Below are 20980 nucleotides of genomic sequence, written 5' to 3' on the forward strand. Positions count from 1 at the left end.
ATTAAAAGTATAAAATGCCACCTGTGCAAACTGTATGAAATTATTCTGCAGGTAATTTTAGTGCAAAATTTTTATTCATTGTTGAGTTCGACATAAGGGAAAAATATATACATTTACATAAATACATTTTTGCACAGGCTACATTTTGTTTTTTTTTCCCAATATGATAAATTCGACAAATAAATAGTAATTGTCCATTAAAATGCTCTGTGCTCTCAACAATTCTTTAAATATAGCTGTGTTTATGCTTATGAATACAAACTTTTGGTTCATATGTGTGAATACAAGTCAAAAGACATTATATAACAAAAACAAAAGTGTCTAAACATTCACAGTATGAGGCTAGTTTTGCTAACAACTAAATTAGCATTTAGGTTTAAGCATGTTGTTTCCCTGATGCTATGCTTTAGCTATATTGCTTGTTAGCTACACTAGCAAGTTAAAAACAGAAGAAGAAAATAAAGTAGGAAACTTTGGACATCAAACATGTCTTGGTTGATGGACTATATTAGGAATAAGGGTGAAATTGTGTATATTCAAGTATATTCAACTTTTCATCAAACTGTTCCTTTAATGCAACTCCACACTAGTATCTTCATTCTTAACACAGATGTCAAGCTAAAATCTCTCTCTCTCTCTCTCTCTCTCTCTCTCCTTCCTGTCCCCTCCACCCTCCACACTTTCCCAGACCTTGTACTGACAACAGCTGTGGGTTATTTACACAGCTATGGGGAGGGGTCTGCTGATCTATTGGTTGCAGCGGCAGAGATCATTCACCAGGGAATAAGTCAGGGGTGGAGGGACAAAAAAGGCATAAAAAAACCTCAAAAAGTTCACGTGCAACCCATCTGACCTAACCACATACGAATGCAGCAGTGCTAAGAGTTAAGCAGGCAGTTTTCTCTCTCTTTTCTTTCCCCGAAAGATGAAAAAAAAAGCAGCTTCCTACGTGCTAAGCTGTCTAAGGAAGCATTTCCTGGCTTTGTAGCGGACTAGGCAGGAGCAGAGGGACAACTTGTTGCTTTTCAGTGGAAGTTGGTACGTTGGACCTCATTTGCATCATTATTTTTCTTTAAATACATGCATGTTTTAATGAAATGTTACTCTGAAGTATTTAAAGAGTAAAAGCTAACATTGTGTTTCAGTCATGACTTCATGAGGAAGCAAGAAATATTTTGTTCAGCAAATTTACTCTTATGGGTCATGTTCATTTTCTGAAATGCTGGTATAAAATAGCATGCAAATTAGCAGGGAAAAGTTTGAGGAATTGAAACTCCATGAGTAAAATGAGTGCCAGTTGGGTGAAATGTTACTAAAGCTGGCTGCAGACAGCCTGTTCATAACTGCTAACAGTTGTGCATGACATTTGTTCTGCCACTTGAGGAACTTGAGCAGCACTTCGCAATGCCTGAAGGTTTGAATCAGGAGTGTATGCCTGCCAGAAAGTCTTCAGGCACACCATGAGATTAAGTTTATGGTATAACTCTTAGATACGGTTTATTTTTCCATCAATCGTCCAGTTCATTCCACGCTATTTTAAATAAACAACTGATTATTGTCAGGTTGGACTTTATTAAGCTGAATTGTGGAAATTTTGCAAAATGTCCAAATAATTAAATGATCACGATGTAAGGTAAGTCATTCGGAGTGGTTTGGTGTGAAATGCTCTGTTCTAGAGAAATGTACAGAGTCAGAATTGTTCACAATGGTGGTGATAGAAACCAGATGTCCACCTCTAAAAGCTCCCTCACAGAAAGTTATTACATGAAATGGTTATGAATACACTGCCCATTGTTTTACAATAGTTTTGAGACAAGTTTTTGGCCATTTATGGTGGAGGGGTACATGCAGGGTGTTGTAAGGCAAAATAGCACCCCCAAACTTATTTTTTAGATTTACTGCTATTAACATTCATATAAAAACTCAAAAGACGTGTAGCTTCACTGGTGGTTTTGGATAGTAAATAAAATGCCTGTGTTTGTGTTTTAGACATGGTGACCCCTGGTTCCTATCACCACCGCTGTAAAGAAATCTGAGTCTCTACAATAAACCATTTCACACAAAATCACTCTGAATGACTATACACTTCAGTAAAAAATTTGAAATGTCCACTTCTAAAAAAGGGGGCCTCACCAACATAGTGTTTGCTCGATGCCATTGGACAATACTGACAACCCGCAGTTTTGTTAGTTTCAGTGAAAATATCATTGATAACACATTAATAATTAGCCACTTTTTTGGTGGCATCACTAGGATTCAAAACCACAAATAGTTGTGCCGTTTGGGTACAAATGATGAGTCACTCTGTTTAACTATATGGCAGCAATATAGACTAAAAATAAGAAAAATAAAAGATAAGGAACAGAAATCAAAACAGCAAGGAATTAAGGCTAGTCCTGCTCCCAGTCTTACAATATTTACATTATATAAGACTGTGAGTTTCTACTATTATTTGGGGTTAAAGACAATGCAAAGACAAAAATGGACCTCATGTCTCTGGTTATTCTACACAAGATTCATTATATCATTCCATTTAAAACCTTGGTTTACTTTAATCTTACATAATAATACCTATAATATAATTTTTCACCTCCCCCTCCCACAACCCCCACCTATAATTGAGCGACAATGCTCAGCTAGCTCAGAGATCCTCCCTGATACTGTGTTGGAACTTAGAACTACATCATGCTAAAGAAGGAAAACAACTTTTGATTTCTTAGTCTCATTAAATTTAAGAAGTGCAACAACAGTAAAGTGCTGTTTAAGTAAAACCTCTGCAGTACTAAATTAAAATCTAAAATTGAAATATAAAACTATACAGAAATTCACAGAATATTTGGCCCCCTAAAATCTGTATTATTATCGACTGCACAATTTTCATCCGGACAGGCCGTACACATAATTGTTTAATGTACTCACTAAACAGTTATTTTCCTGCATCAGAGACAGCAATTCAATACAAGATCTACATAAGCCCATCATTAGTCATGTGTCAATGGTTGATTCATTCACTGGTGAAGTTAATCAGGGTTTCCACCAGTTCAGTCCCTTACAACACAGACTATGCTATCAAATATCCAGTTAAAGTTTACTGTATAACTGTTAAGTAGGGCCCAGTATCAACAGCTATCAGGTTTCTGTTGTGAAAGGGGAGTTTCACTGTAGAGTAGTGGCCTCCAGCCCTTGAGGGCTGCCTTCCTGCAGAGCCTAGTTCCAGCCACAATTTGGCACACCTGCTCCAGCTAATCAACCTCTTCCCAAGTCCCTGATTGGTTGGATCAGATGTACTAGAGTCAAGTAAGGGACTGGGAAGCTTATTGCATACAGGTTGGAACTAAACTCTGCAGGAAGGTAGCTCTCCAGGACCATGGTTGGAGACCACTGCTATAGAACAATTTAACGCGAATTGGGCAGAGATAAAGTCAAACATGAAAACATTTGGCCACCCCACCTAGGAATCTCAGCTGTTTTGGGCATTTGTGACAGTCTTTCATTTGACAATATTTTTCAACTCCAGCCCCAGAAGCCCACTTGTACTGGTTTGGAAAACACTAAACTGTGGAGTGCAGGTGAGCTTCCTGGACTGGAGTGGGGAAACAGTACCCTAAAGCAAGCACATGTACTAAGAAGGCCAGCTAAAGGGAATTTGGTATATGTTCCTAAATGGTTTTTATCTTGGATATATGGATATATGGACACATAGAATGTAAAGCCTCTATACCTTTGATTGACGGTGTTCTTGTAATAACAAAAGCATAGTAGTTTGATATTCATTCTCACTCACAACTTACTGAAACAAGCCCAGAAAGTCTGCTGAAAGTTAACATGAAATGAATGCCAAATCCGTGTTTATATGTAGAAGAGGAGATGCTTTTTTGATTTAAATTTGCTGAAAAGTTATTGTTGTGTATAGATCTTCAGGCAACTAAAAGAATCATTTTTTGGCATTTCTGCAAAGAGTGTAGCAATAGGCCTACAGGCTACACCCATTTTCAAACGAAAACGATTTGGCCACTTCACTAATGTATCCAGACACCTGTTTCCTGCAGATAAAAGAAATACATCCTGCCATAGACTCACTGAAGAGTCACTTTCACAGTGCATCCAGCTGATATAGTGTATCATCCAGTCTATAAAATACTGAAGAAATGTTCAAGCTAAAAACCATAAGATGAGAGCAAGTTTGTGTCTCACTAGGTTGCACTAGCTTGTTAAAACTCCAGGCCTTTAATGCCTTTGGCTGATTTTATAGTTAACAGATGTGTAAGTTAATGGATTCTGAGGATTTATAGATCCATAGGGAAATAATGAAATTGTAACAATTCCATGCTGGTCTAAATTGGTTTATGCTGGCCTGGTGCTGGTTTAGCTGGTCACCCAGCATGGTCTTTGTGGTTGACCAGCATACCAGCATCCAGAACACAACATTTGTTGGCATTGCTGGTGACCAGCACATTAACACCTATTGCTATTGACCAGCCTACCAATTTTCAAAACACAACATATGCTGGTTTGTGCTGGCTTTTTTTTAGCAGGGAGGTGGGATATTCATGAAAAGCCAAGTCTCAGTGACCCAGTCCGGTGCAAAGAGGTGGGTTGAGGCTTAAAGTAAATACTTTTATGAATACTTTATGCTAAACTACCTTAAACCCCTTTCATAGGTCTGCACAAGTTTGCATATTTAAAAATTCTTGTCCTCATTTTTCATGTTTGTCATGATTTTCATGTTGTCCTTTTTGTTTGTCATTTGCAGATAATCTGCTACAGTGTTGACAGTCAGTGAGTAGCATCTAAAATTAGAAACTGTAATGTCCCTTTCAAGTGTTGCAGAACAAAAATCTCACACTAAAATGTTAGCCAGGTAGTAATGTTACAATTTATTCTCTTCATTGTGTGCTATGTGTGTTCTGCACTGCTATGGTGGAAAAATGATGTTTTTGCTGCTGAGCACACAGGTGATTAATTATATAGTGATATAAAGATATAAGTCCAGTGATTTATTTTTATTGTTTTTAAACTTTGTGGAAGTGTTCTGCAAAAGTTTACCCTGCTAGAAAAACGAGCATGGCTAGTCACCGGACAAACCTGTATATGTTGTGTTTTGGATGCTGGTATGCTGGTCAACCAGAAAGACCATGCAGGGTGAATAGCTAAACCAGTACCAGACCAGCATAAACCAGCTTTTTCTGGTTTAAACAAAAACTATTAACAGTTCTTTCATTTAGTTCTAACTGATTACCAACTGAGAAAGGAGGCAAAGAAATACCATTTCTGTCCAGAATTAAGTATGTTTTAGTTGTTTTTTTCCAGCTATTCAATGGAGGTTCATTTCTGCTAAATGAGCTGTTTCATTACGACTAGCAGCAGTTGTCAAAAGAGTGACATTATCTTGAAATAATTATTTTTCTTAAAATCTTGGCTTATTTTCTAAAAGTAATGACTTATTATCTTGAAGCTCACTTCCGCAACATCATCAGTAAATGCTTAAGAATCAATATGATGATATGATATTGTATTATAAATTACATCATGCTAATAAATTGAATAATAAACTAGACTTTTTGCTAAGCATTTTAGCTGTACGTCGTCATATATAACAACCATGAGATGTCTGAATTCTGTACTCCATCAGAGGGGAGTATAGAGCCTATGTCTTATGTTTTGGTCAGAGTTTGGTTTGTATCTGTTTAGACCAGGGGTCAGCAACCCACATGTTAAGATGAGCCATTTTGTCCTTTCAACAAAAATCAATCCACTTTGGGAGCCACAACATTTTATGTCCATTGAATTGAAGTAATGTTTTACCATCTTTGCTGTAAATATGTCTCAGTATGTGCTAATGTACTAGAATAGACTAAAAACATAATATAAACAAAAACACAGACTAACTTTGCTCTGGTTTAAGCATTCGGACAGCTATGGCTGCGTTTCTCACATCTCCAGCAGGATATTTTCCACAGAAGTAGAATAGTTTCTTGGAAAATGTCTCTCAATGTTCAACTTTTTATGAGGCTGAAGTCGGCTTCTCATTCGCCAGCTTCTTGTTTGAATTTTCCCATTCCACCTTAAATGGAGAATGTAACTGATGCACCATTTAAGGTGGAATGGGAAAATTCAAACAAGAAGCTGACTTGAACTTCGCAACTTTTTAGTGGTCGTCAGTTTCCCATTGCAGATTAAATATATCAGCAAACCAGCTGATTGTTTATAAATGAAAAGTCCATTCATCTCCAAATTATCAAGGTTCATTTTAAATCTTTCTTTTCTTTGTCCTTTTGTTAGCTACTAGCTAGGCGAGATTGTTATCTGCGTTGCTATGTGACCTGCAGTCTATGTGCAAATCTTCAGGGTTAAAGGGTGGTAACTTAGCAGATATACATTAATTATGGTGTTTAAGACCATGTATTGTTAAAACTGTGTTAAACGTGTGTGTTAGAATGCTCAGCAAAGCTTTATTTTACTGCAAAGGAGGATTATTTTATTATTGCCTAAAAAATCTAATACTGCTGTTGGGCCACAAGAGAGCAGTAAAAAAGCCGCATGTTGCTGACCCCTAGTTTAGATCAAAGAAGGAAGACAGACTACTGCAGCCAGCTAAAGGCTTTGCACACTGGACAAGAAACCCAGAAGACAAATGACTCTCTCCACACACTTGATGTTTTTGGTCTAAAAGGTTACGAGGTGAAATAAGTTATGATGTGAAAGAAAATTGCTTATCTTGAAGATTTTAGATTGGCTCCCTTTCTCATTGTATATTTTAAAGCACACCACCTGCTATGGATTTGTGGTCTAGGTTTAACGTAGTCCTTGAGGTTGCTTGTCATCCCCCTCTTCCTGGAGGGATTATTGATAAAATATTTCATCCACAACTGATGAATCACTATATCGATCAATCACTGATGTAAGGAGTCTGTGAGAGCATAATTGGCCTTGTTTCACTGGATGAAGTGCTGGATAGTATGTAAAATGTTAATTGTAAAAAAAATCATTGTACTATCAGTTTTTGACAGTTTTAAATGTGGCACCACTGGTGCACTGCCTCTACTCAACTTGGCAGACCTCATGAAAACAAAATACTGTAATACATGTTACATAATACATAAAACATAATGCATAACATTGTCCACCCCTCCTTTGCAGGAGTAGATTGTTTGATAGTACAGCTGGCTTGAAATCAAACAGGAAGCAGGACTGAGGGACCTGGTGCCAGGTGAGTGAAGGCAAATAACAGAGTTGGACAGACTGTGATAAGACACTTGCTCTAATCTCCCTTCACTTCCTGTGTTTATTAGCTGCCTTTAAGGTCTGCAAGGTTGCAAGGTTGATTGGAAACAAAGACCGATGGGATCAGGTTCACTCGATCTTTATTTGAGACAGCAGAACTCTGAGCTAGTGTCTGAACAATGCAGAATAGTGAATTTTCGTTTAGCGCGCCACTCGCAGACTAATTAGTGCTCCATTAACTGTTCCGCACTGGTTTTTACACCTCTGGTAGATGAGAAAAAACAACAACATGAAAATAGAATTAACAAACCAATTATGGTATTTGTGACATCCCTCAGGCCCAAACTATTTTTAATGGTATTGCAGTTGTTATTGCTGTGTTTTTCAATATTCCCACCTTTGGGTCAAGTATTAGAAATTAATTAAATCTGGAATAAGGGGAACAGGGCCACAGGAAGCTTCAGGGTTGTTTAACTGCACCTACAAAGTTATAACAATAATAATAATAATAATAATAATAGTAATAATAATAGTATTATGTGAATTATAAATATGTGAATGTGATTTTTGTATGTTTATATTTTGTTTATATTTTAGCACTGAAGGCAGAGCTTCCCAGCATTCTTAGCAGTTTTGTTGGTATCTGTTAACCTTTAAGGTCGCCCCAAAGTGTCTACATTTTCAAAGCTGTTGTTTTTAATACAAGCAAACACGTCGCTGCTGAAATTTGGCGTCAACACATGCCACCAATTGGTGACTCCACTCTTCTGTTTCTTTAAGCACCACAGCACTTGAAGTTCACACTAAAGAAGACAGTCAAGTTAAAATCTTTAAGATTAATGAACATCTGCTACGTGACGCTACACTACGTGATGCTACGCTATGTGATGCTATGCTACATGACACTATGCTACATGACACTATGCCACGTGAGGCTATGCTAGGTGACGCTATGCTATGTGATGCTATGCTACATAATGCTACACAGTGTGCGGTACCCTTTAGAGCCCCACAGGGATACTATACATTTTACTGAAAAGCCAATGATTTGTCATGGAGAGATTTGGTAAAATGTGTTACATTCCTGAGACTTTACTAGGAAAATTGCTTCGAAAAAACTGTAACTAACTGTCAAAGGTCAAAGTAAAACTAGGCTACACTGGTTCGTTAACATCACACACACACTTTTATTGGTTTCTGCTTATTTTGCTTATTAGTTAGAGAAGCTAGTGAGATCATGCATTTCACCTCATCAGTGTCAAATATTTGGATCCAAAAGCCAATGGGAATAACACAGCAGTACATCCTTATTTACACTCTGCCAAAGACTGCGGTGGACGGAATAAAGCCTCCAAAGCTTCCTATAGGCCCCATAAATGGTGCCTATGAGGACTCTATTAACACATATAGATCATTACCAGTGTAGCCCCACCCATTCACACTAACAATGTAAGGAGTTTTTCAAGATACATTTGGGACTTTTAACTAAACTTGGACTAAAATACTTTTTCTTTGAGTGACCCTCTGCCTTAATTATGTTTATTTTATTAAAACAAATGATTGAACATTCCATTTTGTCACTAACAAAACAATCTTAACACTACCGAAACTTTACCAAATGTTTCAGTAGTGACTGTTTTGGTAGTGACAATTTTAGCCCATTTTGAGCAAAACTCAAAAATGCTAGCCAGTACATGACAAGCAAACACAGCTTTAATCAGTTGTACACACATAAAATCGTGTTAAATATGTTCCAGAATTAGACTGCAGATAGAAAATATGAGCACATTCGTGGGTTGTTGTTACACATTTCTTTACTGAGCATTGCTAAATAACAGATGCGAGTAACATTTAGGTTCACAGCTCTGAGTGCTCAGTGCTCTTGGAAAGGAAAAGGCTAACGTAACCTTTCAGCCATTTCCTCTCTCAGGCTCCATTGTGATTTGAGATCCAAGTGAAATAATTCTTCGCTTCTCTCTCGACAGGCACCATATCATCTATAAGCACTCACTCCCTCTCTCTTCCTCTCTCTCTCTCTCTCTCTCTCTCTCTCCCTCAGCTGTGCCCTTCAATCTTTCTGGGAGACGTTTCCACACATGCTGGTGAAGGAACGCTCTGCAGAAATGGCTTTTAATAAAAGCTCTGCTGAATACAAAGATGCGTTCACCAATATGAGTAAGTAATATGGAGTTTTGTGCACTTAACATATTCAGGCTGGGACTGTGGTGTCTGCAGTAGGACTGTCCCCTTTAAGTTGGATAGTTGAATAATCAATCAGAAGGATCCTGTTTGTATTTACAGTGAGGGGAAATAAGTATTCAGACACTTTTGTTTATGTTATTTGACATACTTCCAGTGCATACACCCCCTTCAAATTTACACACATATTCATCAAAGTAGTGTATGGTTGAACCTGATCCCAAAACGAAGGCACACAAATTTCACCGACAGCTTTGTTATTCATCAGTTTTGCTTTTATCATATCTTTGCGATCAAATTCTCTCTCGATCATCAGGTAGGAGGGCGTAAACTTGAGCATAACAGTTTAACAACCGGAATAAATGCTTAATTTGTGGCTAACTAACCAAAACTATTATCAACATAATCTATGATACCAATAATAAGAATAAAAATAGAATATAACAATAATAATAGGGAGGTGTGCTGTATAAAATTGAATGTACTTATTTTACATAGACGCTGGTATAAACAAATGTTGCAGTTATACCACTGACTCCACCCACAAAATAAACAATACAAAACACAGCATCATGCACTGCAATAATATAGCATTTAAAAATATATTTTTTACACTACACATTCATATCATTCCACTGTCTTAAAAAATGAAGACGTTTCATTTATTTCAAATTTTATTTGTAATTTTAACAATATGAAGCTTGGTCAGTAGGTGGAGCAGTGCACGCCTACGAGGATTGCCATTTGCCAAGAGCCACTGAATGCTGTTGTTTTATTGGCTCCCTACCGAAACATCTGCATGAATTAGGATGTGCTTCATGTACAGGATATGTAAATGAAGTACTAGTAAGCTGGCGCTTGATTTCACGCACTGAAGCTGATTCATCATTTGTGCTAAAATCTCTGATCATTTCCACATCGTACAAAAGTTTCATGAATCAGACGCAGAGAGGATTGTAAGTCATGAAAAGCAGAGCAATTTGCACTAATATTTATGGAACTTTGATGAGTAACAGCCAGTGTCTTTCAGGGAGACTTTTAGTCAAAAATCAGGCCTTCTGGTCAACTAAGAAAGTTCTTAGGTGGGTACGGCCTAGTGTGCAGACATCTGTGCTTGTGTGTCCATGTATATTTCTGCATTTTATACAGGTGTATGCAGATGTTTGGTCACTCTCTGGCCAAATGACACATTTTGTTGGTTTGCAGCAAAAATATGTTTTATGTTAAGTAAAAAAAAAATCAAATTGTGGCATACGCAAAAGTTTGGACACCGTTCCAGTTGTAAAGATTTAGAACACATCAGTTAGACAATTCTTTATTGACTCGTTAGGACTGGCACATTAGGAGTTGTCAGCTGATGACAATTCCAGAGCATGATAAATTCTTTGACTCTTCAAACTTTGAAACTCATTATAGGAGAGGCCTATAAAGAAGATAGGAGAACACTAAGTGACTGTGTGTGAGTAACTGTGCATTAACATTTCCAGAAAAACATTTATATATATATATATATATATATATATATATATATATATATATATATATATATATATTGCTTCAGAGGCTCCATTTACATCTTGTCACTTCGAAAATCAACAAATTCAGCCAGGGTGCACAAACTTTTGCATACAACTGTATGTGTACATTAGTCTGTCAGCTGTTCATATCTGGAATTCCAAATTCAATACATCCTTAAGTAGCTACAAGTAAGTAGCAGGAATTTAAAGCAAGTAGCGGTTTAATGGCCGACAGCACCATTACACTATACATCAACATGCAGCCACGTTATAGATTTGGCTGCCAGCGTGCCACTTTACCAGCCCCGATTTCAAAGGGACAACAATCAATATTCATCAATAGTGTGTGTCAGCCACACTAATTTCCGCAGCAGTGTCTCGGAAGGCGAAAAATCGGCAGCGCGCGGCGGGGGACGTGCATAACCGCCTGTTTTCCTCTAACCTCTGGGGTGCGTAAGAACTGCAGGGAGTGATTCCCTCCGATCGGGGGGGGGGTGGAGGAAGAGCAGCTCAGAGCGAGTGCTATTGGAAACGAGTCGGGCATGCTCAGGTGCTGCCAGCTGTGAAAAAGCAGCAGGCGATTGTGGCTAGCTCAAAGCTCCGCTAACACGCTGAAGACATGGTTCAGGTCCATGGCTGTAAGGTTCAAGTCTGCGTTTTGGAGGATTAGCCGAAGAAAACGAACGTGGCCATCCGTGCAGTGTAGTGCTCTGCTCAGATTAGGCTAAAATTTAGCCTGGTTCTAGACGAAGAGGCGGTTTCAATGGTTAATCCCCATTAAAAGTGTGTCTGCAGAATCATCCCAAAGTAAATCAGAGGTTCCTCATGCTCTGTAAATCTTTTGAAGCCCTATTCAAGTTATTCAAGCTCCTTTTACATGGGGAGCTACTGTAATATAAGCATAGGTGTAGTTTCTAGTTTCACTCATTTTTATAATGTTACAGTTTTCTAGCTATGCATTATCGGATAAATACTGACATTAACATTAATTCCAACTTTATAACCTCCCTCCCGCTTAGGAAGCCAAAACTTTGACCTTGGATTTAGATAAATACAGATGACGTATGTGACGTTAATGCAGTACGAATCTGAGCATAGTTTACTATAAATGGCTGAACTCAATGCTCCCCTCTACACAATGAGCACAATTTACAATCAAAATCACAGATCGGCTGTGTCCAAGCAACTAGAACTTTTTACAAATGTCTAAAGGATTAGTAGTTTATCTACTTCATCATTTGTGGAGTTGCTAATGTCCAAAAGCAGCTCAAGCTGAGCTACAGCCATTTGAGTAGTAAGTCTCAGCTCCTAAATGAGGTAGTAAAACTTTCACCGTTCTCCTTTCGCTTTGCCAAAATTATTCACTGTATTTTAACAGAGCTGTTGTTACTTTACAGAAATAGAATATAAATTCACAAAAAAGATTACTTTTATATCACAAGCATTTGCATTTCATTTAATTGTTGTTAATGTTATTCTTATGGTAAAATACGGTATGTCAAAATACCTAGTCGATCTACAGTTAAAGGCAGTATCTTTAAGACATCTACTGATTTTTACCATCACTGAAAAAACATACTTTATTTGTTAATTATCAGGTTTTATCTGGCAGCCCAATGACTAGCAAACACAGCTTTGAACAGCTGTACACACATAAAATCATCATATTTTTTCATTAAAACGCAAAAAAAGCTGACTTATATGAGGAAAATATGTGTTTCTGTAGTAAGAAATCTTAATGTTCCACACTGATTTTCAGACTTTGGGACACATTTACTTTAAAATAATAGCACTTATTTGTTCACCATGTAGTCATGAGGCACAGGGATGCAGGGGCGTGGCTAAAATAAGGCTCTGCCTACATACTAAAACTATTTTGGTACTGACATGAAAACGTGGGACAGCTTTTTTTTTTTTTAATTAAACTCATGAAATATCTATATCCTTCAAATTCACTCTAAATGAAATTAAAAAGATATTCCAAAAAAAAAATAAATAAATAAATCATAACATAATCCTAATATCTAAGGTCTGAATCCTTTATGTATTTATTTATTTTAATGTGGGACTGCAGTTTAAACTAATGCAGTAAAACGGTTCGTATACATTTCCAGACTTTTTACTCAACTCTGCCAAGAGAAGAGTAGACGCAACCATTGGGAAATCTTGGTTATACAACGACATTGCTAATGCTGTAAGCACACGTCGTGTTTTCTCATTGTTAAAAAAGGGCACTTTGATTCTCCATGATTTACTCATCCTGTTTTACACAAGACAGCCCATAGCAAAAAAAGAAAAAAGAAAAAACTGAGCAATATAAAAACACTGAGGCTCTATTTAAACGGCCTAAACACTCTTTCCCAGTTGTCTTGCTTCCCCTCCCTTTTCATTCCCCTTCACATTATTCCCAAGAGCACAGAGTCGCTCCAAACAGGAACCGAGCATTAGGATACAAAGCGGCACGTCGCTTCCCTTCAGAGTGACGCCAGCCAAGAGATGGAGAAAAGCCTGACACCCGAGAACAGCAGAGTAAAAAGCCAAGGAGATGCATTTTATTTATAAAGCTCTCTAATCCAGGCCGCCTGCCTCTCTGGCTTTTTTCCCCTGTGATGCATTTTTGAAGTCCCATCTTTTCTACGGCGCAGCGGCGGCAAAACAACATCCCCCGGCCAGCGCGGGGGCAAATTGCTAGTTCGCGAGTGCTGGAGCACTGGAAACTTAGAGCTGGTGCTCTGCAGACTCATGTGCCCTTTCTGGTCATCGAAGCTGTGATAGTCCTCCCAGAGGTGTTAGAAAGGTGTTAAAGTGTGCGCTGTTGCGAGCTCCCCTCACGCGGCGCTAAAAACCCCGAGAGCACGTCAAGGTGGTTTTCAGGGTTGTGGAAACAGTACTTATTGTGTTAAGTTGCGGGAAGCACGAGTACGGGCGGCCCTGCCGGAAGTCAAGGGCCTGACACCAATTTCCAGAGGGCCCGGAAGGTGGTCACCTGCTGCTTGTTTGCTCGCCGGTGTTTAAATAAGCGTAAAAGTTGCCGCGCGCCTGGCTGCCCGTATTCCCGAAGAGGGACGAGGGAAATTTGATCTCAGTGCTAATTGATGACTTCCTGCTGTGACAACTCAAAGGCTTGATTAGGTAGCGGAAGAAAAACGCAAAGGGCGGCATGAATGGTGACTGGCGCCCCGCTGCAGGGAAGGAGCTTTTAGAAGGCAAACAGGGTGCAGTCAGCAGGTAGTGATGGCATTGGATAAAGCAATCACATAGCACACCTTTGAGGTTGTTGACTGCATCGCTTGAAATCTCTATCCATAATCGTCCTTTTAGCTATCAACATGATCATGTTCCAGTAGTTCAAATAAAACACACAATGAAAATCTATACAAGACATTTTACAACGCTAACATAAATGATATCAGCAGTGCATTTGGATCTGTTGTATTCCCATTAGCAGCACAATACATCTGTATTACTGACGCATTGGCACTGCTTCAATTAGTAGTATTAGTAATATTTTATCTGCATTATCGATCCCTTGAATCTGTATTAGCAGTACACTGGATCTGCTATATCTGCATTAGCACAACATTAGATCTGTTAGCGATATATTGCATGTGTCATATGTGCTTTAAAGTAGCCTACACTGGATCTATATTAGCAGCACATTTGATCTGTCATGTCTGGTTTAGCAACAAACTGAATCTGTCTTATCTATATTAGCAAATAACTGGACCTGTATTACCAATACATTTGTCTTATCTACATTAGCAATTTGATCTGCATTAGCAATACAATGGATCTGTGTTAGCATTGTACTAGATCTCTTATATCTTCATTAGCATTCGATTAGATTTGCAATAACAATACACTGGATCTGTATTAGCAATACATTTGACCTGGAACTGTATTTGCAACACATTGGATTAGTCATATCTGCATTAGCAATACAAGAGATCTGTATTAATATACTTGTTCTGTCAATCTCTGCGGTAGCAATGAATTAGATCTGCATTAGCAATCTGCTGGATCTTTATTAGCATTGTTGAAATCTGTAATAGGAATACACTTTATCTGCCATATGTGCATTATCAGCCATTTAGATTTATTAGCAATTCACTGTATCAACCATATGCATACATACATTAAAGCAGCCTACAGTGGATCTGGATTAGCATTACATTGGACTTGTCAGATCCGCATTAACAACACATTGTATTGGTTTTATCGGTAACACTTTACATTAAGGGTCGCTAATCAATCATTAAATATATAATAATCAACTATTAGTTTCCCATTATTTAGTTATTAGTTAACTCTTCATTAAGCATTAGCTATTACTTAGTAATTGATTAAGCACTTATCAATTAGTAATTAAGTACACTGTTAGTTGATAAGTTAGTTTGTTGTTAGTTTGTGGCTTACTTACTCGTTATCTGTGTGTTAATTGCTGCTTATTACATTGTTAATTAACTAATAAGTATTTTTCTTCATATAAAGAAGTAACGTGATAACTTACTAGCACCTATGTGTTAATCCCGCTAATTATCTGTTAATTTCCATCACCTATATATATGTAGTTGCTTCACTTTTCTCACTTTGCTTCATTAAAGATGCTTATGGTCACATCTGACCGTAAGATGAGCGCACACAAATTCATGGACGGTTTTGTTATTCATCACGTTCATCTTGGCATATCTGTGCTCATATCTGGTAGGAGTGCATGTAAACCAAAAACTATGTTAACCAAAACTATTATCAACATAATCTGTAATTGCAAAAATAAGAACAACAATAGAAAATTTCAATAATACTAATTTGTGTACATGACAGTCCAGTACAAAAGTGGATGTACTTACTTTACATTCACATTGATATAAACAAGTGCTGCAACTATTTCATGTTCCATTTAAAGACACATTACACTGTGCTTTTGTTGTCATACACTGCAATAATACAGCGTTTATTTTAGGGAATTAATTACACTAAACAATCACTCTACTATGTTAACAACACTGAGTATTTAGTTTTATTTCACATTTTATTTTTTCCAGTTGTTTTCATTTTAATACCATTAAGTTTGGTCAGCAGGGGAGGAGTGCACTCACTGCTGGACATCAAACTCCACCCACGAGCACGGCCATTAGCTTTCATGCCAAACACTGCCGTTTTATTGGCTGGCTACTGAAACATCTGCATGAATTAGTGTGTGCTTCATGTAAATGATATGTAAATGAGGTGCTGGTAGGCTGCTTTCATGCACTGAAGCTGATTTATCATTTATGCTCAAATCTCCACTTGTTTCCACATCGTACAAAATGGTTATGAATCAGACGCAGAGCAGTTCATACCTTATAAAAGGCAAAAAACGTGTTCTTTTTTTACGTAACTTTGATGATTAATGGGCCCTTTTCACAAGATTCGTCATTACTTCCGGTTTAAGCATTAGCAGGGTAAAACTCACTTCCTCTCCATATAGCTACTGCAGACGCGATGTCAGAATGTTTAGTAGTGAACTGTAACGCTCAAACACTGAGCTACAACAGCTGTATTTTAGTTTTCCTGCACGGTTGTGACAGTGAGAGTAAGAAGTGGACGGAAGCACTGATTTAACTGTAAACAGAGCTGTATGTTGTTTTTACTGCAGTTCTGCTGCAGCTGCTTCACATCAAGCAGTCTCTGTGTCTTTGTACAACACGCCAGCGATTTCGGTAATATTCTGTTTTCAAAAGAAAGAAGAACTTTTATATGTAGCATGAATGTTATAAACTTTGTTTATATTAAGCTAGATATACTGGCTAGAAGCTACTGCTAACCAAACTAGCCCGGCTAACATGAAGCAGCTTTTTCATATGTTTTTTTTTTTTCAGCTAGGAGTCGCGTTTTTGACTGAGCAGTGAAAGGTGGATGTTTTCTGAAGTGCTGCTTCAAAAATTGCCATGAAACTATAAGAATAATGCTGTTTGGCAGATCGCTAACATAGCCAGCGTTAGAGCTAACTTAGCTTTAAAGTTTGATGCTCATACGAAGCTGGTGCTCCTCAAACTGCTAATGGTAGGCTAGCTAATTAGCGACTGTAGCCTGTTAGCCTAGCGTAAGCTAATACAGTTTAAACGATGTCTTTCAAATAGACTTTACATGTAAAAGTTTTTGTTTGTGTTTATGTCAGAAGTCACTGCCACCATGTAGCTAAATGTGTCACAGAACCTGCTCCACGTTAGCCGGCTGGTGGCAGCCGCTAATGAAAGCTAATTAACTTCCTTATTTTGGGAACACAGCTACAGTTAGAAATGGCTTCTAGCGTTGCTAGCTAGCTACAGCTAAACAACGTCTACCAAATTCATACTACACAGAAGAACTTTAATTTCTTTTGAAAACAAAAATATTGCAGAAATCGCTGGCATGTTGTACAACTACAGAGACGCTGCTTGATGTGAGCAGCTGCAGCAGCAGTAAGCAGGGCTACACCACACACAGCATTTTAGCTGTGTTTACAGTTAAATCAGTGCTTCGATTCACTTCCTGTTCTCACTTTTTGTCATGATAGTGCACGAAAACTAACATATGTCTGTTGTAGCTCAGTATTTGAGCATTATAGTTCACTGCTAATGCTTAATCCGGACGTAATCGCAACTCTTTGTGAAAAGGGCCCATGGCCATTAGATCTTCACATTTTGACCATTAATTACTTCTTAAATTCCTCTTACTTAATCATTAATTACTGTTTTTGTGTTGTCACTTTACTTGGAGGGACACAAAAGCAGTGCACTCACTGCTGGACATCAAACTCCACCCATGAGCACGGCCATCACTATCATGACAAAATGGCCATTAGATCTTTACATTTTGACCATTAATTACTTCTTAAATTCCTCTTATTTAACCATTAATTACTGATTTTGTGTTGTCATTTTACTTGGAGGGACACAAAAGCAGTAATTAATGGTTAAGTAAGAGGAATTTAAGAAGTAATTAATGATTAAGTAAGAGGAATTTAAGAAGCAATGAATGGTTGATAAAGTGGAATTTAAGAAGTGATTAATGGTCAAAATGTAAAGATCTAATGGCCATTAATCATCAAAGTTACGTTAAAAAAGAACATGTTTTTTTTGCCTTTTATACGGTATGAACTGCTCTGCATCTGATTCATAACAATTTTGTACGATGTGGAAACAAGTGGAGATTTGAGCATAAATGATAAATCAGCTTCAGTGCATGAAACCAGCCTACCAGCACCTCATTTACATATCATTTACATGAAGCACACCCTAATTCATGCAGATGTTTCAGTAGCCAGCCAATAAAACGGCAGTGTTTGGCATGAAAGCTAATGGCTGTGCTCATGGGTGGAGTTTGATGTCCAGCAGTGAGTGCACTCCTCCCCTGCTGACCAAACTTACTAGTATTAAAATGAAAACAACTGGAAAAAATAAAATGTGAAATAAAACAAAATACTCTGTGTTGTTAACATAGTTGAGTGATTGTTTAGTGTAATTAATTCCCTAAAATAAACGCTGTATTATTTCAGTGTATGACCGAAGCTGTGTTTGTGAGTCAGTAGTATGAAACAAAAGCACAGTGTAATGTGTCTTTAAATGGAACATGAAATAGTTGCAGCACTTGTTTATATCAATGTGCATGTAAAGTAAGTACATCCACTTTTGTACTGGACTGTCATGCACACAAATTAGTATTATTGAAATTTTCTATTGTTCTTATTTTTGCAATTACAGATTATGTTGATAATAGTTTTGGTTAATTAGCCACATATCCAGCATTTATGCCCAAATTTACATGCACTCCTACCAGATATGAGTACAGATATGCCAAGATGAATGTGATGAATAACAAAACCGTCCATGAATTTGTGTGCGCTCATCTTATGGTGACCATAAGCATCTTTAATGAACAAGAACCAAAGTAAGAAAGTGAAGCAACAGAATATATGGAGGTGATGGAAAGTTAATTAACAGATAATTAGCGGGATTAACACATAGGTGCTAGTAAGTTATCACGTTACTTCTTTATATGAAGAAAAATACTTAGTTAATTAACAATGTAATAAGCAGCAGTTAGCACACAGATAACGAGTAAGTAAGCCACAAACTAACGACAAACTAACTTATCAACTAACAGTGTACTTAATTACTAATTGATAAGTGCTTAATCAATTACTAAGTAATAGCTAATGCTTAATGAAGAGTTAACTAATAACTAAATAATGGGAAACTAATAGTTGATTATTATATATTTAATGATTGATTAGCGACCCTTAATGTAAAGTGTTACCGTTTTATCTACATTAGCAATTCATTAGATCTATATTAGCATTACATTGAATTTGTCATATCTGCATAAGAAGCACATTGGATCACTTATATCTGTATTAGCAATAACTTGGACCTGTCATATCATTATTAGCAATGTATTGAGTCTGCATTAGCAATACAGTAAATCTGTTGTTCTGAAGGATGCCGGCTGTCATCAGCAAAGCAATTTCCTGTCATGACTAAAGCAATATGTTTTCCACCCCCACTGCTTATTCACATAAAGTATTTTCTGCATACAAAACTGCCTGTTAACAAAATCATATTTTCAGATAATGTTATCAACCTCCGCTTAAACAAAACTTACATGAGAACCAGAGTTGCAAAGATGCCTCTGTGAGGCTGTGAGATTTAATCCATTCGTTGTGCAACAAAGTTGCTGAATGTCTATATTTGCTCAACATAGAAGAGGAGATCTGTGATTTGGCAGCAGGGATTACAAACAAAATGCAGTTCATTTCAGTTTGATCTGAACACAAGTGGTACTTTTCTGTCCATGCTTCAGTTTCCCCCATCCCTTCTTTCCTAAACTGGTAACCCATTAGAAATCAGAGGTGGGTAGAATACAGATACTGTACAGACACTGTGTTTCATTTTTACAGTAGGTGCCCACTGTCTTACTTGTGTAAGTACAAGTTATTCATTTTTAAGGAAGCATTTCTGAAGAGATTAGACATAAGATAATCCAGTTGCATAAGGAAAGAGAAAGTCAGGCAAAAGCAAGAGTTTCCAGAACTGGAGCTACAATGATTAACAGCTACAACAAAAATGGGACTCCTAACAACCACCTGCAAGACCTCCAAACCACCAAAACTGTCCACATCAGATAAACAGCACTAAAGCTTTCATCTTAGAGAGAGAGGAAAAAAATCAAGTTGCTTAAGATCTGAAAAATGTTTCTGTCCATCCTTCCACTGTGAGAAGACAACTCAACACTATGGATCTGAAAGGATGTGTAGCTGTCAAGAAGCTCTTACTGAGGAAAGGAAACATCAAACAAAGAAGCTGCTGGTGTTCTCAGAACAATGGACTGACCACCCCAGAGTCCAGAACTCAACATCACTGAAAGTGTGTGGGTTTATTTGGATGGTGAGAAGCAGAAAATGCTAAACCAACTTCTAAGATTGAACTTTAGAGGTGTGGCTGCAGATTTCTTTGAAAAACTGAAAGTGAGTCTCCTGAAAAGAATGGAAGCTGTAATGAAGGTAAAGAGTGACACACCAAAAACTGAAAATTAATATTATATTAAGTTGCTTTTTAAATATTGATTTCTTTTAAAGTTGGACAATTTAGATGTATTATGGGTTTAATTTTTAAACAAAAAACTTTATTCAAATAATGCTGTCCCATGTTTTCATGTCACTATCGAAATACAGAGTTTCAGTGTGTAGGCAGAGCCTTATTTTAGCCACACCCCTGCATTTTAGAGCAGGAAGTGAGACTGCATCCCTGTCCCTCATGGCCACAAGGTGAGCAGTTAGATCCCATTGTTTTGAAATTTTTGTGTTTTAATGAAAAGTAGTCTGATTTTCTGTGTGTAAACCTGTTCAAAGCTGTGGTGTAATGGCTAGAGTTTTGTAGTTCTGCTCAAAATGAGCTAAAATTGTCTCTACCAAAGCAGTTACGACTGAAACATTGGTAAGTTTGAGAGCTATGATTGTTTTGTTACTGACAAAATGAAATGTTTATTAATTTGCTTTCATTTAATAAACTTAATTAAGT

At 37.4% G+C, this 20980-nt stretch overlaps 1 protein-coding gene across 4 annotated transcripts in view; it reads left to right on the top strand.

Moving 5' to 3' along the window:
- The first annotated feature begins 700 nt into the window (after window positions 1-700).
- Window positions 701-20980, top strand: part of gypc (glycophorin C (Gerbich blood group)) — a 57120-nt gene continuing 36840 nt past the window's right edge. Inside the window, exons 1-4 of one of the 4 annotated variants that reach the window (XM_036561925.1) lie at window positions 710-1038; window positions 4754-4779; window positions 7141-7210; window positions 9284-9399. In XM_036561925.1, coding sequence (XP_036417818.1) covers window positions 9321-9399 — 79 coding nt within the window. In that variant the 5' untranslated portion in view covers window positions 710-1038; window positions 4754-4779; window positions 7141-7210; window positions 9284-9320. Of the gene's footprint in view, window positions 1039-4753; window positions 4780-7140; window positions 7211-9283; window positions 9400-20980 lie in introns of all 4 variants that reach the window. The other 3 variants (XM_036561927.1, XM_036561928.1, XM_036561926.1) reach the window with 3 other exon arrangements.

This window comes from Colossoma macropomum, unplaced genomic scaffold, assembly GCF_904425465.1.
Source record: "Colossoma macropomum unplaced genomic scaffold, Colossoma_macropomum, whole genome shotgun sequence".
Classification (NCBI taxonomy): domain Eukaryota; kingdom Metazoa; phylum Chordata; class Actinopteri; order Characiformes; family Serrasalmidae; genus Colossoma; species Colossoma macropomum.